This window comes from Rhea americana, unplaced genomic scaffold (assembly GCF_003343005.1).
Source record: "Rhea americana isolate MKP2758 unplaced genomic scaffold, rheAme1 scaffold_393, whole genome shotgun sequence".
In the NCBI taxonomy this organism is placed as follows: domain Eukaryota; kingdom Metazoa; phylum Chordata; class Aves; order Rheiformes; family Rheidae; genus Rhea; species Rhea americana.
In genome coordinates, this window is record NW_028186527.1 from 279,051 (window position 1) to 298,598 (window position 19,548).

The 19,548-nt window shown below is 44.9% G+C and overlaps 2 protein-coding genes across 2 annotated transcripts in view; one reads left to right on the forward strand and one right to left on the reverse strand.

Moving 5' to 3' along the window:
• LOC146590971 (scavenger receptor cysteine-rich domain-containing group B protein-like) overlaps positions 1–2,474 on the forward strand; it is a 6,644-nt gene extending 4,170 nt beyond the window's left edge. The window contains exons 5-7 of the mRNA XM_085313723.1: positions 1–91; positions 923–1,252; positions 2,210–2,474. The exon at positions 1–91 is cut by the window's left edge and continues 290 nt beyond it. Coding sequence (XP_085169849.1) covers positions 1–91; positions 923–1,252; positions 2,210–2,244 — 456 coding nt within the window. The 3' untranslated portion in view covers positions 2,245–2,474. The remainder of the gene's footprint in view (positions 92–922; positions 1,253–2,209) is intronic.
• Positions 2,475–4,365: 1,891 nt separating this feature from the next.
• On the reverse strand, positions 4,366–18,936 carry LOC146590972 (scavenger receptor cysteine-rich domain-containing protein DMBT1-like). Its single transcript, XM_085313693.1, has 10 exons — positions 18,822–18,936; positions 16,812–17,135; positions 14,996–15,319; positions 13,393–13,716; positions 12,123–12,446; positions 11,063–11,386; positions 10,298–10,621; positions 8,011–8,334; positions 6,860–7,183; positions 4,366–4,820 (listed from the first exon to the last, which is right to left on the reverse strand). The coding sequence occupies exons 1-10, from the start codon at positions 18,934–18,936 to the stop codon at positions 4,366–4,368; spliced, it is 3,162 nt and encodes a 1,053-aa protein (XP_085169819.1).
• Between the last annotated feature and the right edge of the window lie 612 nt (positions 18,937–19,548).

The window sequence follows — 19,548 nt, forward strand, 5'->3', positions numbered from 1 at the left end:
GGGACAGAAGCGTCCCTCACTGAATGTGAGGCAAAGCCATGGGGAGACAACATCTGCAACCATGTGGAAGATGCCAGTGTGGAGTGCTCAGGTAATGCCTCCATTCTCTATATGCTGGGGAGTTGGGGGGTGGATCCCACCATACCTATGCTCCCTGCTCAAATGAGGGCTGGTCCCAAGCACCAATGCAGCTCTATGTATGTCTTCTGATGGGAATAGGAAAGGGCCTCAGCTATTGAAGTCATTCTGCCACAGTGCCAGCCCTGTTATTCTGTGCATTGTTCACCTAATGATCCRGTGGTGGCACATGGATGTAGCCATGGTGCTCCTCCACAAAACTGACCCCATGACCCACTGCAGTGCTGTCACAGTAACCCACAGCAGAACTGACCCAGTGCAGTATCAATGCAATGATCTCTTGAAGAGCTGAACCAGTGCAATGCTGATCCAGTGAGCCTCTCTTGTGCTGACCTGGTAATCCAGTGTGTAACAGACTCAATTGGCCAGTGCAGTGCTTACCCAGGACACAGTGCAGTGGTAAGCAGCTGAGCTGGAAACAGTGCTGTGCCTAGAGTAGTACTAAACCTTCTGCTACSTGAGATCACTGTGGTCCCTTGCTCCCTCTCTGGCCTGAAGGGTAATTGYGATCAATAGACTCCTTGAACCAGTCACCCAGTAGAGCCTGAATTCGTCCATGAAGACTGAGAGTGCTTCCACCTGCCCTTCCTTCATAGCTTCCCACCCTAGCATTTCTACCTCCTTTCTCTCCCCAGAGAAAGCTGGATGCAATGAAAAGGAATCTTTTGGCATATCTTTGGTGTGCTCAGAAACAGTGAAGCCTCCTCTGGGTAGGCGTGCCTTGTACAGGTGAAGGGGTACATGTGAACCTCCCTAAGCATTTCTTTTCTTGGGCTGTGCTCAGAGGTAGATGTTCCTGAGCCGGGACCAGTTCGGCTAGTGAACGGCTTCAACAAGTGCGCTGGGAGAGTTGAAGTGCTCCATGAGAACCAGTGGGGCAGCGTGTGTGATGACCAGTGGGACATGCAGGACGCCAAGGTAGTGTGCAAGCAGGTTGGCTGTGGATCACCACTGTCAGCCCTGGGAGGTGCTCGCTTTGGTAGAGGGCCGGACGTCATCTGGCTGGACGATGTGAACTGCACTGGGACGGAAGAGAGCATCTTTGACTGCCAGGCCAGGCCATGGGGYGAACACAACTGCTATCACGGAGAAGATGCTGATGTTGTTTGTGCAGGTAATTGCCCATCAATATAGCATCTAATGTGCTGTGAGAGCGGTGTTGACAGAGCCAGCAGGCTGGACTGCRGGGGACAAAGGGGAGTCACAGAGAAGGAATGGTCCTTCTCTCAGAATAATGCTGATACAGATAGGGAAATGGGTGCAGGGAGGATCCATAAGGAGGATGAATTATCTGGACTGTGGTGGGTGTGAAGGACCAGATGGTGAGAGAGGGACATCAGCAGAGCAGAGACAAACACATGTGTTGCAATCTGTGGGATGGGTCCTGCTGTGGAGATCCTGAAAAGCRAGTTTTGTATTTAGCAAGACTCCAGAAAGAGGGAAGATAGATCAACTTCTGGGGAATAAAGTGATAACTGTGTGAGGGGACTATGTCTGTGTGAGGCAAGACAGGTAGGAAACAGTTGGGAAAGGGGTGTCTGAGGAGGGATGCCACTCTGTATTGGAGTATTATCTATACTGACAAAATGTCTGAGCTATACTCTCAGGACTCTCATCAGTACAGCTTCTGGCTTTTCATGCACTCTTGCTTGGTACAGGAGCTTGGACAAGTCCTAAATGAGGAGGGAAGAATCCCTGGTTGCCCTTGGCTGGTTTCATTACAGGGAGACAGGGCCATGGGAGTGTGCAGTGGACATATAATCTTTCACCTGAGTGTTGCTCTGGTTGTTCCATCAGGGTTGCATATTCCAGTCCTCTAAACCAGTCAGTGCACTGTGACTCAGGGTCAGATCCTGCTTTTCACACAGCCACATCTTGTTCCTCCACCCTGGGCCCTGTCCAAAGCTCAGGTATCCAGCATTCTCTTTGTCAACAGACTCAACCATATTGGTATCATCTAACCCACTGACCTTCTTTAGGAGTAGAGTCCAGGTTACTTATACCTGGGAATTCTGACGTCAGAATATTCCTGAGGGCAGATTTTGCTTTACTGTGTTCCCTTTCTTTGCAGTTAACAAGATCCTAGATGATCCAGAAGCATCATGAGAGCCACACTGGCCCCACCAGACCATGCTCWCCTTGCAGCAGGAGATGGGCCAGCAAGACTTAGCTGAGAGGGCAAAGAAGAGGGATATTACACAACCATCARTGTGGCATGATTAGATCCATGGCTTGGCAAAACTGTTCTCTTTCATTCCTTAAAGGAATTGCAGACTTGTTTATAATTGCATTGATTGAAAACCAAGTTGAACAAATTATTCCCACTGAAAAGTAAACATCACAAAGTATCAATAAAGTTCTCTTAAAGCTTAAAAAACTGTCTGGGTCATCAATTGCTCAAGAAGACTAAAGGAGTTCAAGGTCATGTCTGAGCATATACCTGGCAGTGAGTTCTTGCATGAYGAATATTTATACCAATGGTATGGAAGTAGCTACAAAATCTCTACTGAGAAATATTTGCCTCCATTCATTAAGACTGGTAACAAGAAGAGCAGCCATATGAGCCTTGGAGAGGGTGTTGGACACTGTACAGCATGAGCTTATTCCTGAGGGTTTTTCTGTTCCTCGCTAGAGGAGATCAAAGAGACCTGACACCCTTCTCTCCACAAAGGAACAATTTGCCCCTTTTCCTTCCTTCTTCCTACAGAGCAAAGCTGGTGCTTTACAAGTGGACAATTGCCCATTGTTAGGGTGCCCAAACAAACTTTAGTCTCCAACACAGCTATGCCGTGATTTGTTGCTCTCCAAAAAACAATATGCTTCATGTCTGCCAGCRTGGCACAAATGCCTTATTTCCGTGAAGAAAAGAGCTAAGGTCTTTGGCTCGATATTGACACCATAAGATGGGTTCCCTTTGCTCTAATTTGAAAGTCTCAAAATAGCCTGGCCAACTCRAACTGTTGTTACAGCCAGGACAGATGACTGACTCCTCTTCTCTGCCTCCACCTGAAAGATACTACCATTGTAAGGCAAAGCTAAAAGTATTTGGATGATCTGCTGTTGGAAGATGCTTATTTCAGTGTCACTCTGGGGAGAGTAGAAATAAGGTGAAGCTGGGCATGATCTTGACCATGATGCAGAGCACCAGACAGACTCACAGGAGCAGAAAGTGCAGGTCAAATGTCTGTATTTTTAAAAATGGTAGGTGAGAAAAAGCACAGAAACATTTCAAGGTTTAGAGGGAATGTCTCTGAGGAATGTGACGTTTAGTCTTTTGAATATATATCAGAGACAAAGCTGAGTGAGGGCTTCACTGTCACAGCTAAATATCTTCTAGCAGGATGTTGGCTACCAAAGGGAACCCCAGACTGTCTGGGTTGATAAAAACAAGAGCCAGGTGCTTATTTAATGCGTCCTTACAATCAGCACAAGACAGCTTTTATTGATTAAGGATAATATCAGCAGGAAACTGTGAAGTGRTCTTGAGACCACTTAACCAATGAGCAGGAAAGGCCTGCTAATATAGGAAGTCACAGGGATTCAAGCTGACTTCAAGTGCCCAGTAATGTTCCCAAAATGTTCCCTCTAACCCTGAGAGAGAGATACCTGGAAGCTTGTTGTGTGACAGGAATCAGGGTCAGTGGGACCATGTCCACCTCATCGCAGGCATCCACAAAATAGCTGAATTAGACACAGTGTGAACTAAACTTTGTTCTACAGTGAGGTGAGTGAGAGAGTTGTCTCTGAGGTGATTCAGATGATGGCTGGGCTGACTTGCCTGTGCAAGTGCCTGTCTCTCTTCACTGTTTGGGTGGGCTTCCAAGACAAGCATGCTTTTAATTAAGACACATTAGCCAGGTGCCTGAAGTTAAATGTGATGGAAGTAGGCCTCATTTTTTTGCTTCTATACTATATGTACTCTGGACTTCAAAAATTGCTTTTCTTTGAGTTGAATGAAGGTCATGCACATGTTGTCCAGCAATTTCATCTCTGTTCTCTGGAATATCTGTGAGGTTTAGATCCCAYCTGGAAGGAAATGTACACAACTCAGACCTGTAAAAATAGTCTCCTTTGTCCTGCGAAGCCACTAACAGGTAGCTAGCTGAAAATTAGTTAGTATATAATATTCCCTGTGATATTAAAAAAAATAAAAATAGGAAAATGAACTGTCATACGGAGAGATGGGGATCATCCCTCTAAATCCCAAGCTCCAACTCCACACCTTCATCACTCATTAGTATTTGTCTGATACACAGAGGCTAGACTGAGAACAGATGAAGAGTCATCAGCCCCAACATCCATCCTAGAAGCATAGTATCTACTAATGCGTAGTAAGATGGGACACAGATGGAGATTACCTGAGCATACAACACCTGCATCTTCTCCATGGTTGCAGTTATGAACTCCCCAAAGCCTTGCTGAGCACTCAGAGAGGGCAAATTCTTTACTGGAGCATTTCACATCATCCAGCCAGATGCGGCCAAAACCTTGCCCGAAATAAGCTGAGCCTGGAGCTGATACGGCTTTCCCACAGCCCAGCTGCCTGCACACCACTGTAGCATCACTCAAGTCCCAGCTGTCATCACACACTGTTCCCCATTGCTGGGCATGCAACACCTCAACTCTCCCAGTGCAACGAGTTGGGCCATTCATTAGCCGAAGTGGAGCCAGTTCTGGAGTGCCTGGACAAAAAAGCAACCCAAGAAGGTAAACACACACATAAATTCCCTGCATCTGAACCCTATGGACAACAGACACATGATAGATGTTTAGTGCTAAGAAAGGTATCRTATGAATAAAGAAAAGGTGGATAAAGAAGACATTTTATATTAGGAGAATCTCTAGAGGGTTACTCAAAACTCTCCATGCAGCTCTGTGCTGCCTGTAGTCTTGCAGAATTGTCTATGTTAGAACTGAGACTGATATCTTACTATCTCAGCCAAAAAGACATACTAATTCATCCCTTCCTAGCAGGCATATTTCATACACCTCGTATGAATCGTTCTTGATGCTATAGTGTCACAAGACAGTATACCTCCTCAGTATAAATAGCAGTTTGCTGTGACAAGCTCTGAATTCAATATCTAACATTGTCTAAAGACATTATAGATAAATCTCATATAAAAAGAGTAATTCAGTTGCCTCCCCCCCCCTTTTTTGAGATACTTTGGGGTATCCTTGCTGGCCTCCAGCTGTTAYGTCAGAAGGGTGTGGGTCTCTTGTAGCTCCAGAGTTGTACCTGTTAACACCATGTAGATTGCTGCGTACTCTTAAGTATCTTATATAGCATTAGGTACTTATGATCAGGAACATGACTCATTCCTAAACAAACTGATTCACACACTTTATATTCACAAGCTTTATAATGTCCATCAGTGAACAGGCTGACCAATGCTTGAGTCCCAGAAACTTTCTTTGGACACAGTTCTGGCTCCACATTTTACATCAGTTAACTTCTATGTTTATTTACTGTGTTATTTGTTTACAATATTATCCTCCACATGAGTAAGTCTTTGGAGACAAGTATTTGAAGGATAACAGAGCTCTTCTTTGCCATGTTGCAGCTGCTTTGCTTCTGGTAGATGCTGTGGCTGTCTCTGGGAGACTATCCTGTGGGGAGGTTACAACCCAAGTTATAGAAGGGATTACACAAGGGGCTACAAGGGGCTATATATTTCCCCCGAGACAGTGTTATGAGGTTGTACCAYTCACAGCTGAGGTCAAGGGTCTCTCATCATCCTCGCCCTCTCTCATCAAGACAGCATAGGTGAACTAGTCTCTAGTGGAGCCCAGCAGTAGAGGGAGGCTGCACAGCCAGCTCATTTGCAAATGGTACAGTGCTGTGTTCCGTTTAGGGAGATGACTCCCATTGGAAGAGGTTCAAGTTCTCCTGAAGTTTTCCAAAGCACTTAATGGAAGGAAGCGGGGACTCTAGGAAAGTTCTGATAGTCTCTCACTCTCTGACATCTCAGAAGTATTAAAAAAGGCTAAAAGCTGAGAAAACAGGATAGATGAATTTTAAGAAATCATTGGGGTTGTCTGGCATTGTCCTGAGAGCCATATGTGCAGATTGCCATGATACTTTCAAGATCAGGGTGGATAAAGCCCTGCTTGTCTGACCTTATAGCTRACCTTGCTTTGAGCTGGATGTTGGACTAGAGACCTTCTGAGGATCCATACCTCCTGAATTATTCTAYGATTCTGTGAGCCTTCCAATTACTTAAATGAAGCAAGAGATTTCTTCAGGAGTGCAGACTGCAAGAGACACTGAAGAGAAATCTRCAAAGGAACTGCTGAAAACACTGCCTGCTTTTACATGAAATCTTTATGTAAAATTGTCAGGATCAGAGACAACTCTGTTCTTATGAAATTACAGATCTGTACCCCACCAGCAGTGGAATATTTCTGGGATGTGTCTAGCCCTGGAGAATTCCTGGAGTTGTCAGGATTATAGGTACCCATTTCACACCCTGATATGACTATCAACCTGGGCCTTGCTGATGTGAACTCCGTAACTCCAGTTCAGCCTCCAGTGATGATTGATGGCCATGGTAAGGGGCATGAGGCCCATATAAATTTCCTGGAAAAAATTAAAACACCTTAGTGGTTAACAGCATGCACTAGGAGTAGCATGAACTCAGTGATGACCTTCCATTGAGAGTGAAAGTAATTTCTCCATGTTCCTCAAAGCCATCCAGACTGAGACATAGATGGGGATTACCTGAGCACACCACACCAGCATCTTCTCCATGATTGCAGTTGTGGGATCCCCAAGATTGGGCCCTACACTCAGAGAGGGCAGCTTCACTTCCCARACAGCTCACATCATCCAGCCAGATGCGGTCAGAGCCTTGTCCAAAATGAGCCGAGCCAGGGGCTGACAGCGCTTTCCCACAGCCCAGCTGCCTACACACAGCGCTGGCTTCAGCTAGATCCCAGCCATCATCACACACAGTTCCCCACTGCTGATCCCAGAACACCTCRACTCTTCCAGHGCAGTGACTTGGGCCATTCACAAGCCGGACAGGAGCTGGTTCTGCAATGCCTGAAAGAAAACGTGAAGTGATGATAAAAATGCTCAGAAGGTCTCGCTTGCCTCAGACTTTTGTGGAGGGTATGAAACATGGCTCCTCCCAGGTATCTAGTGGCAAAAAGGGATGTAGATTACCAGAGCATCAAATATTGAGATTTGCTACTTGGATGAGGTGATAGTGTCTCAAAATCCATTTGTACCTGCTGCAGACTGGTATTAGAGAAAGCATTACGAAGTGAGCTCTTGTCTAAGGGTCTCAAGATTAAAGGGAGATAATGGCCAGTGCTCTCAATGAATGCACAATGCCCCAGTTTCCTCCAGTGGTCTAGAAGGGCCAAGGCAGCCTGTGTCCTCAGAGAACTCTTTTCCTCTATATAGCACCTCCTCAGGAATATTCCCCAGGCACTGTRGCACAGGTCACTCTGCCACAATGCTGTGCAGTCATGTCAGTCATGATGTAGAGTGGAGAGTGCCCTTTATCTTGTTTCTCAATACAGCCCTCCAGCACATCACCCACTGACAACACTYTGTTGCATTGAGGTCTTCCCTCTCCCTTCTTGGAGCACACTGCAGATGGGATTCATCTATCTAAATACACATTTGTTTTGCTTGACTTCCAGAGGAAGCTCCAGAGAAGCCTGCTCCAGAGGAGCACAAGTCTTCTATAGGTCCTCTGTCATATTTCCCAGCACCATGCTGATGTCTTGGATCCCCTTAAAGGTCTAAAATAACACTGAATTCATTTCTTTTRTATTTCATTCAAGAGCAACATAAGCAGGGCCCTCCCACAAACACAGCCCTCATTACATGAGAAATTAAATGGCGTGAATTAACAGTACCTGAGCACTCCACACCAGCATCTTCTCCATGGTTGCAGTTGTGGTCTCCCCAAGACCATGCCCGGCAATCAGAGAGGGCAGTTTCAGTTCCTGCACAGTTCACATCATCYAGCCAAATTTGGCCATTCCCTTGTCCAAACTGAGCAGAGCCAGGGGCTGAGATWGCTGTCCCACATCCCAGCTGCCTGCAGACGGCATCTGCATCTGCTAAATCCCAGCTATCATCACAGACAGTTCCCCACTGCTGCTCATGAAACACCTCGACTCTCCCAGAGCAGGAATTTGAACCATTCAATAGTCGGATAGGGGATGGTTCTGGAACACCTGAATCCCAAAAGTAAGACCAGGTAAGTTATTTCTGCAAACATTTCTGTCAGTTGGTCTTCCTTAAGTCAGCAAACAGCATGTACCCATTGGTTTAGTGTGATCTATAGTGAAAAACAACATGGAGAAATGAAAAGACTTCACCRCAGTCATTTTCCCCACTCTTGCCTCTTCATGACTCTGTATCTAATTACAGGAGTTGTCTTTGGGGCACTGACATTTGAAGTTCCTAGTAGACAAAATATTCCCCTGTTTCTATTTCGTATGATCCTGTATCTACGCGTGGGGATCCATGCCTACTCCCTTGTGCTATTGAGAAGCTAGATAGAGCTGGGCAGGGGTCTTCCCTGTTCTCCCACAGTATGGTGTGATTGATGCCTGCTGGCACAGCACTACTTCATTGTCCAAGAGAGGTCAAGGGAAGGAGTTACCTGAACCTGAAGAAAGAAGGACCTGACTCCAAAATCTGAAGTGCTTAAAGCATTTCCCCCCTCCCCTGAGTTTTACTGAAGAGATATCTGTGCCCATACAACTAATACAAGTACCTCCACAGAATAGAGAAAAGAATTTTAGCCACAACAATGGAAAGAGGTCTTTAGAGAACATTGTGAGGAAACTGAGGTAGGATTCACCTCAGCTAGACTTGGACACTTCAAGCATAAACTTCTAGGGGCTGATTTGCTTTCTTGAGCATTGGTAGCTGATGTCATTTGAGATGCACAGGGAATCTCAGACATACAGATGAGGCCTGCAGACTTGATGCGCTTCTGGATCTGCAGTTAGAAACTGGCTGGGATGGCCCAGGATATCTCAGATGACATGGGACATGTATGTCAAGGCAACTGAACCTCAGTCTTGCAACTCAGCTAAGGACCTCTATTCTCTTTATAGTCAATAAGCACAGCTGGGCTGCTTTATCTCCTTTAGATATCTGCCTCCAGATAGGCCAAATCCCACCCTGGACAACACTGACTCAGCCTTCACTGACTGCAAAAGGATGCCCGTATGTTTAATTCAGTGACAGGCACCTATGTTTAGTCAGTGAATCCTTCATGTCTTTTCAAGATGTGTGCAAGTCATCAAAGAAAAACAGATTGCCTCCAGTAAAGGTAAAGCAAAAGTTTATCATGTTTGGAAGGTAGAACTGATTTCATAAAGGATGAAAAAATGAATTAAATGACAAAGGGGTTTAAGAGATATAATGGATTGAAAGTGACACTCAGAGGTGTCTTACTATTCTGAGAAAGACACTGACATATATAAACAGAAGTACTACCTAGAAGATATTAAAACCAAGCCTCCAGAGGCGCTCAGCACTGGCAAAACCTTAGCTAGCATAACAGGAAAAAGCAGATAAGAATAACAGGAATGAGGAGAAGCTTCAAAATACATTGAGGAAATTGTCTTAACTGTGAAGGTTTCAGAGGAGACATTGGAAAACACATTGGTGAAAGATGGTCTCATAAATTTGGTTCTATTCAAGACAGAGAGAGGGGAGAGGTAGATTCAGTGGGTTTCTGCAAGTCTCTGTAATATTGTCTGGAAAAGAAGAGGACGGAGAGAAAATGGAGAAAGCATCCTGATTTCTCAAGTGTGATAAGTTCATCTGGGTTATCACTGATGACAACAGAAGAGCCCAAGTGAATTCAATGCATCATTCTTTGTAAGAGGTTGAATCACATCAGCTCTACAATACCATTAGGCTTACCAGTAGCTCACATGGGAAAGAGTCTCAAATTTAAATTCATCTACACCACTAGGATGCTAGTCTGCAGCACCACAATGTTACAATTAGATTTTGAATGGCAAGGAGAGAGGAGCATGCATGAATTCACCCACTGTTTCAAGTATTTTCTCTGCACAGTACTATGGCTTTAATGTTATCTAGGGAAAAGGACATCTAAGGGTATTTCCAGCATGCTTCTGAGTACCACAAACCAATGGTGACATAAGTGAGACTTACCCAAGCACACAACACCAGCATCTTCTCCATGCCTACAATTATGGGCTCCCCATAGACTAGTCTGGCATTTCAAAAGGGCTGTTTCAGTCCCTGTGCAGTTTACATCATCCAGCCAGATAGGGCCAGATCCTTCTCCAAAATAAGAAGAGTCTTGAGTGGACAATGCTCTTCCACAGCCCAGCTGTCGGCAAACAACTTCAGCGTCAGCTATATCCCAGCCATCATCACATATGGTTCCCCACTGCTGGCCATAAAAGACTTCAACTCTCCCAGTGCAACGATTTGGCCCATTCATTAACCGGAGTGGAGCTATTCTTGGTATATCTGAAGAAAAGATGAAGATCAGGGATATACATTGGTAAGTTCTCATTACTGTGATTAAATAAACTTACCATCCAGAACATCCCAGGAATGGAGTCTAATGACGTTAAGGATGTGACATTCATGCATTTTCCAAGTAGTATAATGGTGACATATCTTCCCCAGTCCTGGTATTCAAAACTAAGGGGACAATAGACCATGTACCACACTCTTCAGAATATGTTACAAATCCAAGTCAAGGAAGGTACTATTTACAGGGATAGCTGCACAGTTACATGCCAAACAAAAAGAGGAATCTATAATAGGTCTTTAATGTGCAGAGAGAGAGAGCTCACAACAGAGGACATAAGTCTGCTGCTGAGGTTACATGATGTTACATGCTTGTCCCTCTTGAAAACAGAAAACCTTTCCTGTCATGGAGACTGAGACACAGATGGGGATTACCTGAGCACACCACACCAGCATCTTCTCCATGGCTGCAGTTGTGGGATCCCCAAGATTGGGCCCTACACTCAGAGAGGGCAGMTTCRCTTCCCAAACAGCTCACATCATCCAGCCAGATGCGGTCAGAGCCTTGTCCAAAATGAGCCGAGCCAGGGGCTGACAGCGCTTTCCCACAGCCCAGCTGCCTACACACAGCGCTGGCTTCAGCTAGATCCCAGCCATCATCACACACAGTTCCCCACTGCTGATCCCAGAACACCTCRACTCTTCCAGYGCAGTGACTTGGGCCATTCACAAGCCGGACAGGAGCTGGTTCTGCAATGCCTGAAAGAAAACGTGAAGTGATGATAAAAATGCTCAGAAGGTCTCACTTGCCTCAGAGCTTTGCAGAGGGCATGAAACTTGACTTTTCCAAAGTGTCCGGTGCCACACTGTCTAAAATGGCACTGGAAGTCTATGGTCTCAAGACTTCATCCCATATACTTGGGTCCTTGCTGGATACACTGGTAACCCTAGACTGAGGTGTTGACCATGAATCACTCACCTGCAGAGCAACCACAGCCAAGCACTGAGGTTTGCTCCCTAATCAGGATGTCTCAACAGGGCATTGAAATGTTTGGAGAATATAGAAAGCAGGAGGGAAACAGTGCATTTGGGAGTTGTGCGTCCCTCCTCCTGAGTCTCTGCAAATCTGTCTGTCCAGACTGCCCATCAAATTCAGCAGCATCTTAGTCTCCACAATAGYTCTAGGCTGCATCGTGGAGCATGTTTCCAAAGCTCTTCTGGGAACAAGGGATGACACTGTGGAACACTGTGCCCCAGGCCTCTTCCACAGCTTATATCACCCAGGCATTATCTTGAGCCCTGGAGTCAGAGAGGAGGGAAGTACAGACTTGCCATCCACGTGCCACTTCCCTTGTGTCTCACTCAGGAGTGGCATGATCAGTATAAAACCCTCCTGGCCCTGCAGGGACATCATATGCCCCAGTGATGCCAGCACCACTCACACAAACACAGCCCTCCGTCATACYCCACATTATGTGGCATGTATTAACAGCACCTGAGCACTCCACACCAGCATCTTCTCCATGGTTGCAGTTGTGGTCTCCCCAAGGCCTGGCCCGGCACTCAGTGAGGGCAGTTTCRTCTCCTGCACAGTTCACATCATCCAGCCAAATTTGACCAGTCCCTTGTCCAAACAGAGCGGAGCCGGGGGCTGAGACTGCTGTGCCAAAGCCCAGCTGCCGACACACTACTTGAGCATCTGTTAAATCCCAGCTGTCATCACAGATGGTTCCCCATTGCTGATCACGAAACACCTCTACTCTCCCAGAGTAGTTACTTGAACCATTCACCAGCCGGAYTGGAAGCAGCTCGGCAAATCCTGTAATGAGAAATAATGAAAGCATTAAATCTCTRGGTTTTCCTTTGTATTTTTGCTTCCTGTGTTGACAGGATAGAGCATTGTGCTACTCATTCCTAGATTGCCTCTGTGTGGCATGGAGAGATATGGCTTTTTTTTATAACAGCTTAGTAGTTTCTAGCAACAGTTTCAGTCCCATGGATTGATGGGATTTGGGGCTCCAGTATGACTTATCTTGTTGACCAATCCCTAAAACTAGCAAGCTTTTTTTGAATATTGATCTCACCAGAAAATAGCAATTATGCATGCAACCTGTTACTGTCGTGCTAGACCAGATGTGGGGGGGGGGTGTCACAGGATTGGCCAGTTGAGCTGGGAGGAGACAGGCACCCATGAAATTAGCAAYGGTCCAGGAGCAGCAGGGTGCCTTGCACTCCAGGCTCTACAGGACTTTTAGAACTACAGATTAGCAACTTCTGTAAAGCAGGAGGAGTTGATTAAACAGCTGATTGCTGCTATCAGAAGCTGAAATTTTGTGAATTTTGTGAAACCAGGTCAAGGAAGAGGAACAAGAGAAAGAAGAATGGTAGTGCCTTAGACCCAGAAAGGTCAGCCCTAGATGGCTCCAGAAACAGATGATTGAAGAAATAGGAAAAGCCCTTATATTCCACCTTCTCTGTTTTAAAATGAGACATATAGAATCACTTGGTCAAAGAGTAACAGATGAGAAAATGCCCCCAAATGAAGGTTTCTCTGCAGCAGCAAATTGGCCCCCAACAGAAATCCATTAGATTAAACTGGAAAAGATCAGAATAGCCACAACATTTTTTCAAATATTCATCTCTGTGACACTTTTTTGGGAAGAGCTATTTGCACTAAAGGAACCTGGCACCCAGGATCTGTCCAAAAGGTCACTCCCAAACAGCTTCCCCCAGGACTAAGCCAATATGCCGTGAGTGAAGGGTACCTGCACACACAATGCCAGCATCTTCTTCATGCCCACAGTTATGGCTTCCCCAAGGATTGGCTCTGCATTTGGACAGAGCAGCTTCTGTCCCTGTGCATTGGACATCATCCAGCCAGATGGGGTTAGATCCTTGCCCAAAGTGAGCTCTACCTGGGGCTGACAAGGCTTTCCCACAGCCCAGTTGCCTGCATACCACTTGTGCCTCAGCCATGTCCCAGCCATCATCACACACAGTTCCCCAGCGCTGACCATAAAACACTTCAACTCTCCCGGAGCATTGGGTCAAGCCATCCACTAGTCGGAGYGGAGTGGGTTGTGCAAAGCCTGCAGGGAAAAGAAAGTTCAGAGAAGTATCTAATACACAGAATCTGGTACCTCTGTTCACCAAACAATGATTKTAATGTCTCCCACTTAGGGCCTTGTGCTGTGTAGGTTTTGATATGGGAAAACATTGCATAAGGAAACAACCACAATGTCAGTTCCTCAGCAATGSATTGTAAAAGTTAAAATATACTTGGGAAAGCAGAGGGCAAGCCTTAATCTTGCATAAATGTGGATGTCCATTACCATTTAAGATAGGCATCTGGCCCAGGTTCCATCTGCCATTACAAGGGGTTTAAGGTTTGCTGTATGTCTTACATCATATCTGCTAGCCACCTGTAGATGTCTCATGTACTTTAAAGTGTGTGAAAGGGTGCTAGGTATCTAGAGCTACCAGAATATCTCTCATACTATCTAAATGTATCTACCTCTCAGTCTCATATTAGAGYTATTGTTATCCATAGGTCAATGAATAAAATGTGGATTTCCCAATATAGTATACTGAGAAATACAAGTTCCTACAAACTTTGTGAAATTTTGTAGGAGGCTAGAGAGGAAAGACTCTAATTACAGGAAAGTAAAGTGGAACTCAGCTCTTCCTCTAAGAAGCAGTCAACTATCAACATATTCATATTAATTAACCCATGAGCTCACATATAGTAGTAAACCAGGCACGGCATATGCTGCCTCTGCCTGACCAGACAGCCCATGAATTGGGAAGGAAGGTGTAGTTTTGGGGATTGTGAAGGAAGACTTGGAGATATAGCCTTTGCCTTCCAGCTRTGTGGGAAGACTTGATGCTGCTACATTTTAAGAGACAATATGAGYCATGGGAAGAACCTAGATTTAATACAAGGACTTTTGGAGCACTTCAGAAGGAACWGAGTCTATTGACACAAGAGTGGGATGATAGAGCAAGTGAAGTCACTGCTCTTTGCAGTGACAAAGGGTATCCTATGAGGATGTCCACAGGTCATGTGCTGCAGCATGTAGCCCTCTAAATAATTCTTGCAGCAGCACTGGCTTTACCAGTAGCTCATATGGTAAATGCTAYTGTATTCCAGCTTTAATTGCTATCAGTACTATGCTAGTAGAATATCTTAACTAAGAAGACAGGCAAGACTTTTAGGACTCATTCAATCTACACCAYGAATCACTTTTTGCCTATCACTTCTCTTGGGTGTTGAGATCACCACTGCTCCAAAGGGAAGAGGGCCTCCAAAAGCATCTCCAGCTCCACATCCCACAAAAGCCCGCTTGTGCAGTGCAGGATGGAAGTTACCTGAGCACACAACACCAGCATCTTCTTCATGCCCACAGTTATGGGTTCCCCAGGGCTTTGCACTGCATTCRGAGAGGGCAGCTTCAGTCCCTCTGCAGCTCACATCATCAAGCCAAATGGGGTCAGATCCTTGCCCAAAATAAGCTGATGAAGGAGCTGAYAGAGCTGTCCCACAGCCCAGCTGTCGGCACACAACTTCAGCATTGATTATATCCCAGTTGTCATCACACACGGTTCCCCATTGCTGGCCATAAAGCATCTCTACTCTCCCAGTACAGCGACTTGGACCATTCACTAATCGCAGTTGGGCTATTTTTTTAATTTCTACATTAAAAAGGAAAAAAAAAAAAAAAAAGAAGGGGAGGAGGGTCAGAAATTATACATAAAAAGGTCCTCTAAAGATCACAGGAAAGGATAAATCTCCACTAGCGCTGTCCAGCATGTGACAAGATGAAGGCTGTTGAGGATCAAGTTCTGAGCTTTTTCTCCATGTTCTCCTAATTCAGAATTAAAGAGATAAATAGGATAGTTTGGAAAACCCTTATGAAACAGGCTTGTGCAGTTCCCATTGTTATGTGACTCCAAGGGTCACTAGCTACAGATTAAGACACTCACACATTTTATCTACGTCAGAGCCTCCAGGTGACCTGGATGTTAAAATTCTAGACTCAATAACATTGATTGCTGTTCAGCTGGCCAAATATTGGGGTTTAATTCAGTTGCCCAAACAGGTGCTCACCACTATTTGAGATGCCCCAGGTACTGCCTCCAGCCTCCAGATGCTGCTCTATAGGGACTCCTTAGAGCCTGTACTACATTTGTCATACCCATGTGGTTGTGCCAGATGCCCGAGGCCATCTCCAATGGCAGTGGGCACYTTTGTGTAGGGAACTGAATCTATGCTAGTTGTTTTGCTTATAATAGGAAAACACCCAGCCTAAAAGTAGAACTTGCATTCAAACATAAACGTGTTGGGGTCTCAATTTGAAGATGAATACCATTCCAGATCCATCTAGGGTCATGTAGGTTCGGAAACTTCATTGTTCAGTACTTATTGGGACAGAGGCTTTGGGACATGCTAACCTGAAAAAGGGCAAAGGATAGCCTCCTACTTCTGCCCTCACCCCCTGCCAGTCCTTTTCCCACCTTCTGGGGCTCATGGTCCACTTGCATATTCTTTATTTCCCAGTTAATGATAAAGTAGAGGGATATAGCACACCTTATAGGCTTCCTCACACAACTCCCAGCTTAGTATTAATTAACATCATGCTATGACATCCAGGTTAGGACCGGCACACAGATAAATAATCCACAGTCTAATTGCTCATCCCTGTCCAGTCTGGAGAACAAATGCTTCTGCCAGGAGAAARTATTTTCACAAAAGACGAATGGAAAGAGGTCACATAAATGTTCAATTACCCTGCCACATTTCAGCTACGAAACATGTGGAGGGACAGCATGTGATTCATATGGAGCTCCTTTAAAACTCGCTGCCCATTTATTGTATAGTATGCCTGTAAAGTGCAAGAAATGCTTGGGTGTGGAAAGAAAACAAATAGGATCTCTGTTCTGCCTCAGTAACAGAATGAGCATAGACATCACCATCACACACAGTGTTTAACTGATAATGGAACTGAGCTGAACCATGTTGTCCTTGGTAGATCAGGGTATATGTCAGTGCAAGAAGCAGTCATCTCCATCCTGAGCACTGCAGGTAGCTGTGACCGAAAAATAAAATTTTGTCAGCAGGCTTAAAAGGTTCCCCTCCTCCAGAGCCCCTTGGGGTCACATGGGAAGTKGTGTAAATGTGAGTTACCTGAGCACACAACGCCTGCATCTTCTCCATGATTGCAGTTATGCTCTCCCCAAGGTCTGGTCCTGCAAGTGGAGAGGTCAGCTTCTGTCCCTGTACAGTTCATGTCATCCAGCCAGATATGATCACTTCCTTGACCAAAATAAGCTGAGCCATGGGCTGACAGTGCTTCCCCACAGCCCAGCTGCTTGCATACGACCATGGCATCAGCAAGATCCCAGCCATCATCACACACAGTTCCCCACTGCTGTTTCCAAAGCACCTCAAGTCGCCCCACACAGCGACTGGAGCCATTCACTAGTCTGATTGGAGCTGAGTTGGCAACACCTGAATCACAAAACCATTTGAGGTGAAAAATAGTCAGGGAAATTGTCATGAGCCACATCTTCACTGACAGCTGAGAATGTGACCACTAACTCTTGCACAAATACCATTTTGAATTTGGCTGGAGAATGATTATTGAAATGCTCATCACTTGTATTTTCAGCAGTCACATTTTAAGAACAGTTTGCAGCTTCATTAATGGTGCAAATTTCTTGCACAGGTGCTGTTAGGACCTCTAATGAATCTCCACATCCCTATGAGCAGCTGCTAGCTCTTCTGCATGGCCTAGAACTGTCATTATCATGAGATTCTTTACTATGTCCCTCYCAGGTCATGAATGTCTCTTCTGAGTCTGTTACTGTACCTCAGTTGTGCAATTTATTGAAGTAAAATTTCRGGTCACTTCTCTGGGGACAAATTTGGGTCAGGCAGTATTTCCATGCCCTTGTCCAAAAATGCTTGTCACACCTTCTGCTATCTAGAGCTTGCTGATCTAGGGCTATGTGGAACACAGCTAATTTGCCTAACTGTGAGTGCTCCAGTGCAGTAGCTGGCATTCAGAAAAGATAAACTAGGGCAACTCAAGTGACTGTGGGTGCTTACATTGAGATAACTGCCTAGGATGCATAAAATAGAATTAATTTGCTCAGCTGATGACAGTTGCAGTGTTGTCTGTACTAAACAGTTGCACTTCCTTATAAATCAAAGAAATTTTGAATCAACATCTATCTTGTAATGARGGAGGAGGTCTTGAGATACAGAATGGTCTGTTTCTCTTTATGGATAAAACAGAAATCTAGACTATCATCAAGATCCAAGCCTAGAAGTAGATGCCTAAGCTTGCTCCCCATAAAGCGCACAGAAAAGATCTGACAGCTAAATTGGGTCTACATCTTTAGTCCTGGGTACTACGCTCTACAGCCTTTATAAAGATTTATTAGATGCTTTAGAACAAGGACTGACATTTTTCTAAAAAGCTTTAAGTTCCCAGATCATCCTCTGCCCATTTGCAATTCTGACACAACTCTTACTCTGTCCCAGACCTTGGAGCAGCCTTAACTTGTGCTAGGTTTTGTTAAAAAGCAACCTCAATGTTTCAGGATAATCCTTAGACAATTCTTCTGCTACTTTTTGGTTGAAATTATCTGACTATGCTGATTTGCAGGAAATAAATGGAGCTGCACTAGGCACTGACTTTGTCAGCTAGGCATTTGATGTCTACTGTGCGTATACATTGTTGGGTTCTGGCTCAAATCCAGACTGGGATTCTAGGGCAAGGGAAAACAAGATTACATTCTGGATTTCAGAGATCAGTCAAACAATGCTTTGTTTTTATGCTAACATTTATTTGTTTCCAGGATTTGTCTCAGCATGTTTGCGTAAACAATGCCTTTAAATCTCCAGGTGACCTTTGGAAATCAAATGCTAACTACTACTACTACCACTAGTAGCAGTAGTAGTAGGCTACTACTGCCTTCTGTTGCCCCAGAGAGGTCATGTCCCTTTCTAGCACTGAGAATAAAACTCAAGTTTCCTGCATCTTCAGTCATAGGCCCACAAACCCATTCCAAACATGAAACTCATTTTCTTGTCAGGACTAGAGATATGAGAGCTGTCAATCCATCCTGATCTCCATTTATTGGAATGTATCTAGAATCCTGTTGTTTAGGAGCAAAAGAGAAAACTTACCCCAAAGCCATGCCAAGAGGAAGAGCATAATTTCCATCCTGGTTCCAGCACAGGCAGCCAGCCTTCTGCTGCAGGCGTGCACAGTTGGGAGAAAGAGATTGCCTGACAGTCCCATGATAGCAGAAGAGACCTTACACATTTTGGTTTATGAAGACCAAAGACCTGTGTGATTGGGAGGATAGAACAAGAATATTGTCCTTGTTAGAAAGACAAAGAGCTTAGTATCAGTGACTGGTTGGCAGAGCAGGAGAGAACKCAGCAAAGACCAAGACGGGAGGTAAATGACAAATATTGCTCTGCTATGACTCCTCCCCTTTACTGGCCTCTCCCTCTTCACTTGTAATTTCCCTTGAATATGCTCACTTCCTTTGACATCTGCTTGTTGATCATGTGCTTTAGGTCTTTAACCATCCAAGTAGCTCTGACCTTTGACCGAAACCATTGCACAGACCATGACTGGATCACGCTGTTATCCAGAAATCCTTTGGACCATAGCAGATATGCAGGTGGTTCAATTTATTTGTTCTTTCCTAATTATTTTCCTCTCTGCATTACGGGACTATGGAAGAATCCTGGGTGGAAAAATAAGCACATTTTGATCATATTTCCACAGAAAAGTCCCAAGATGTGTCTTACTGAATCACATGCCATGAAGAAAATTGAACAGATGGGTCAACTACTTGAAAGCAAACTTGGAACAGAAAGGGTTGGAAGAGAGTCAGAGACA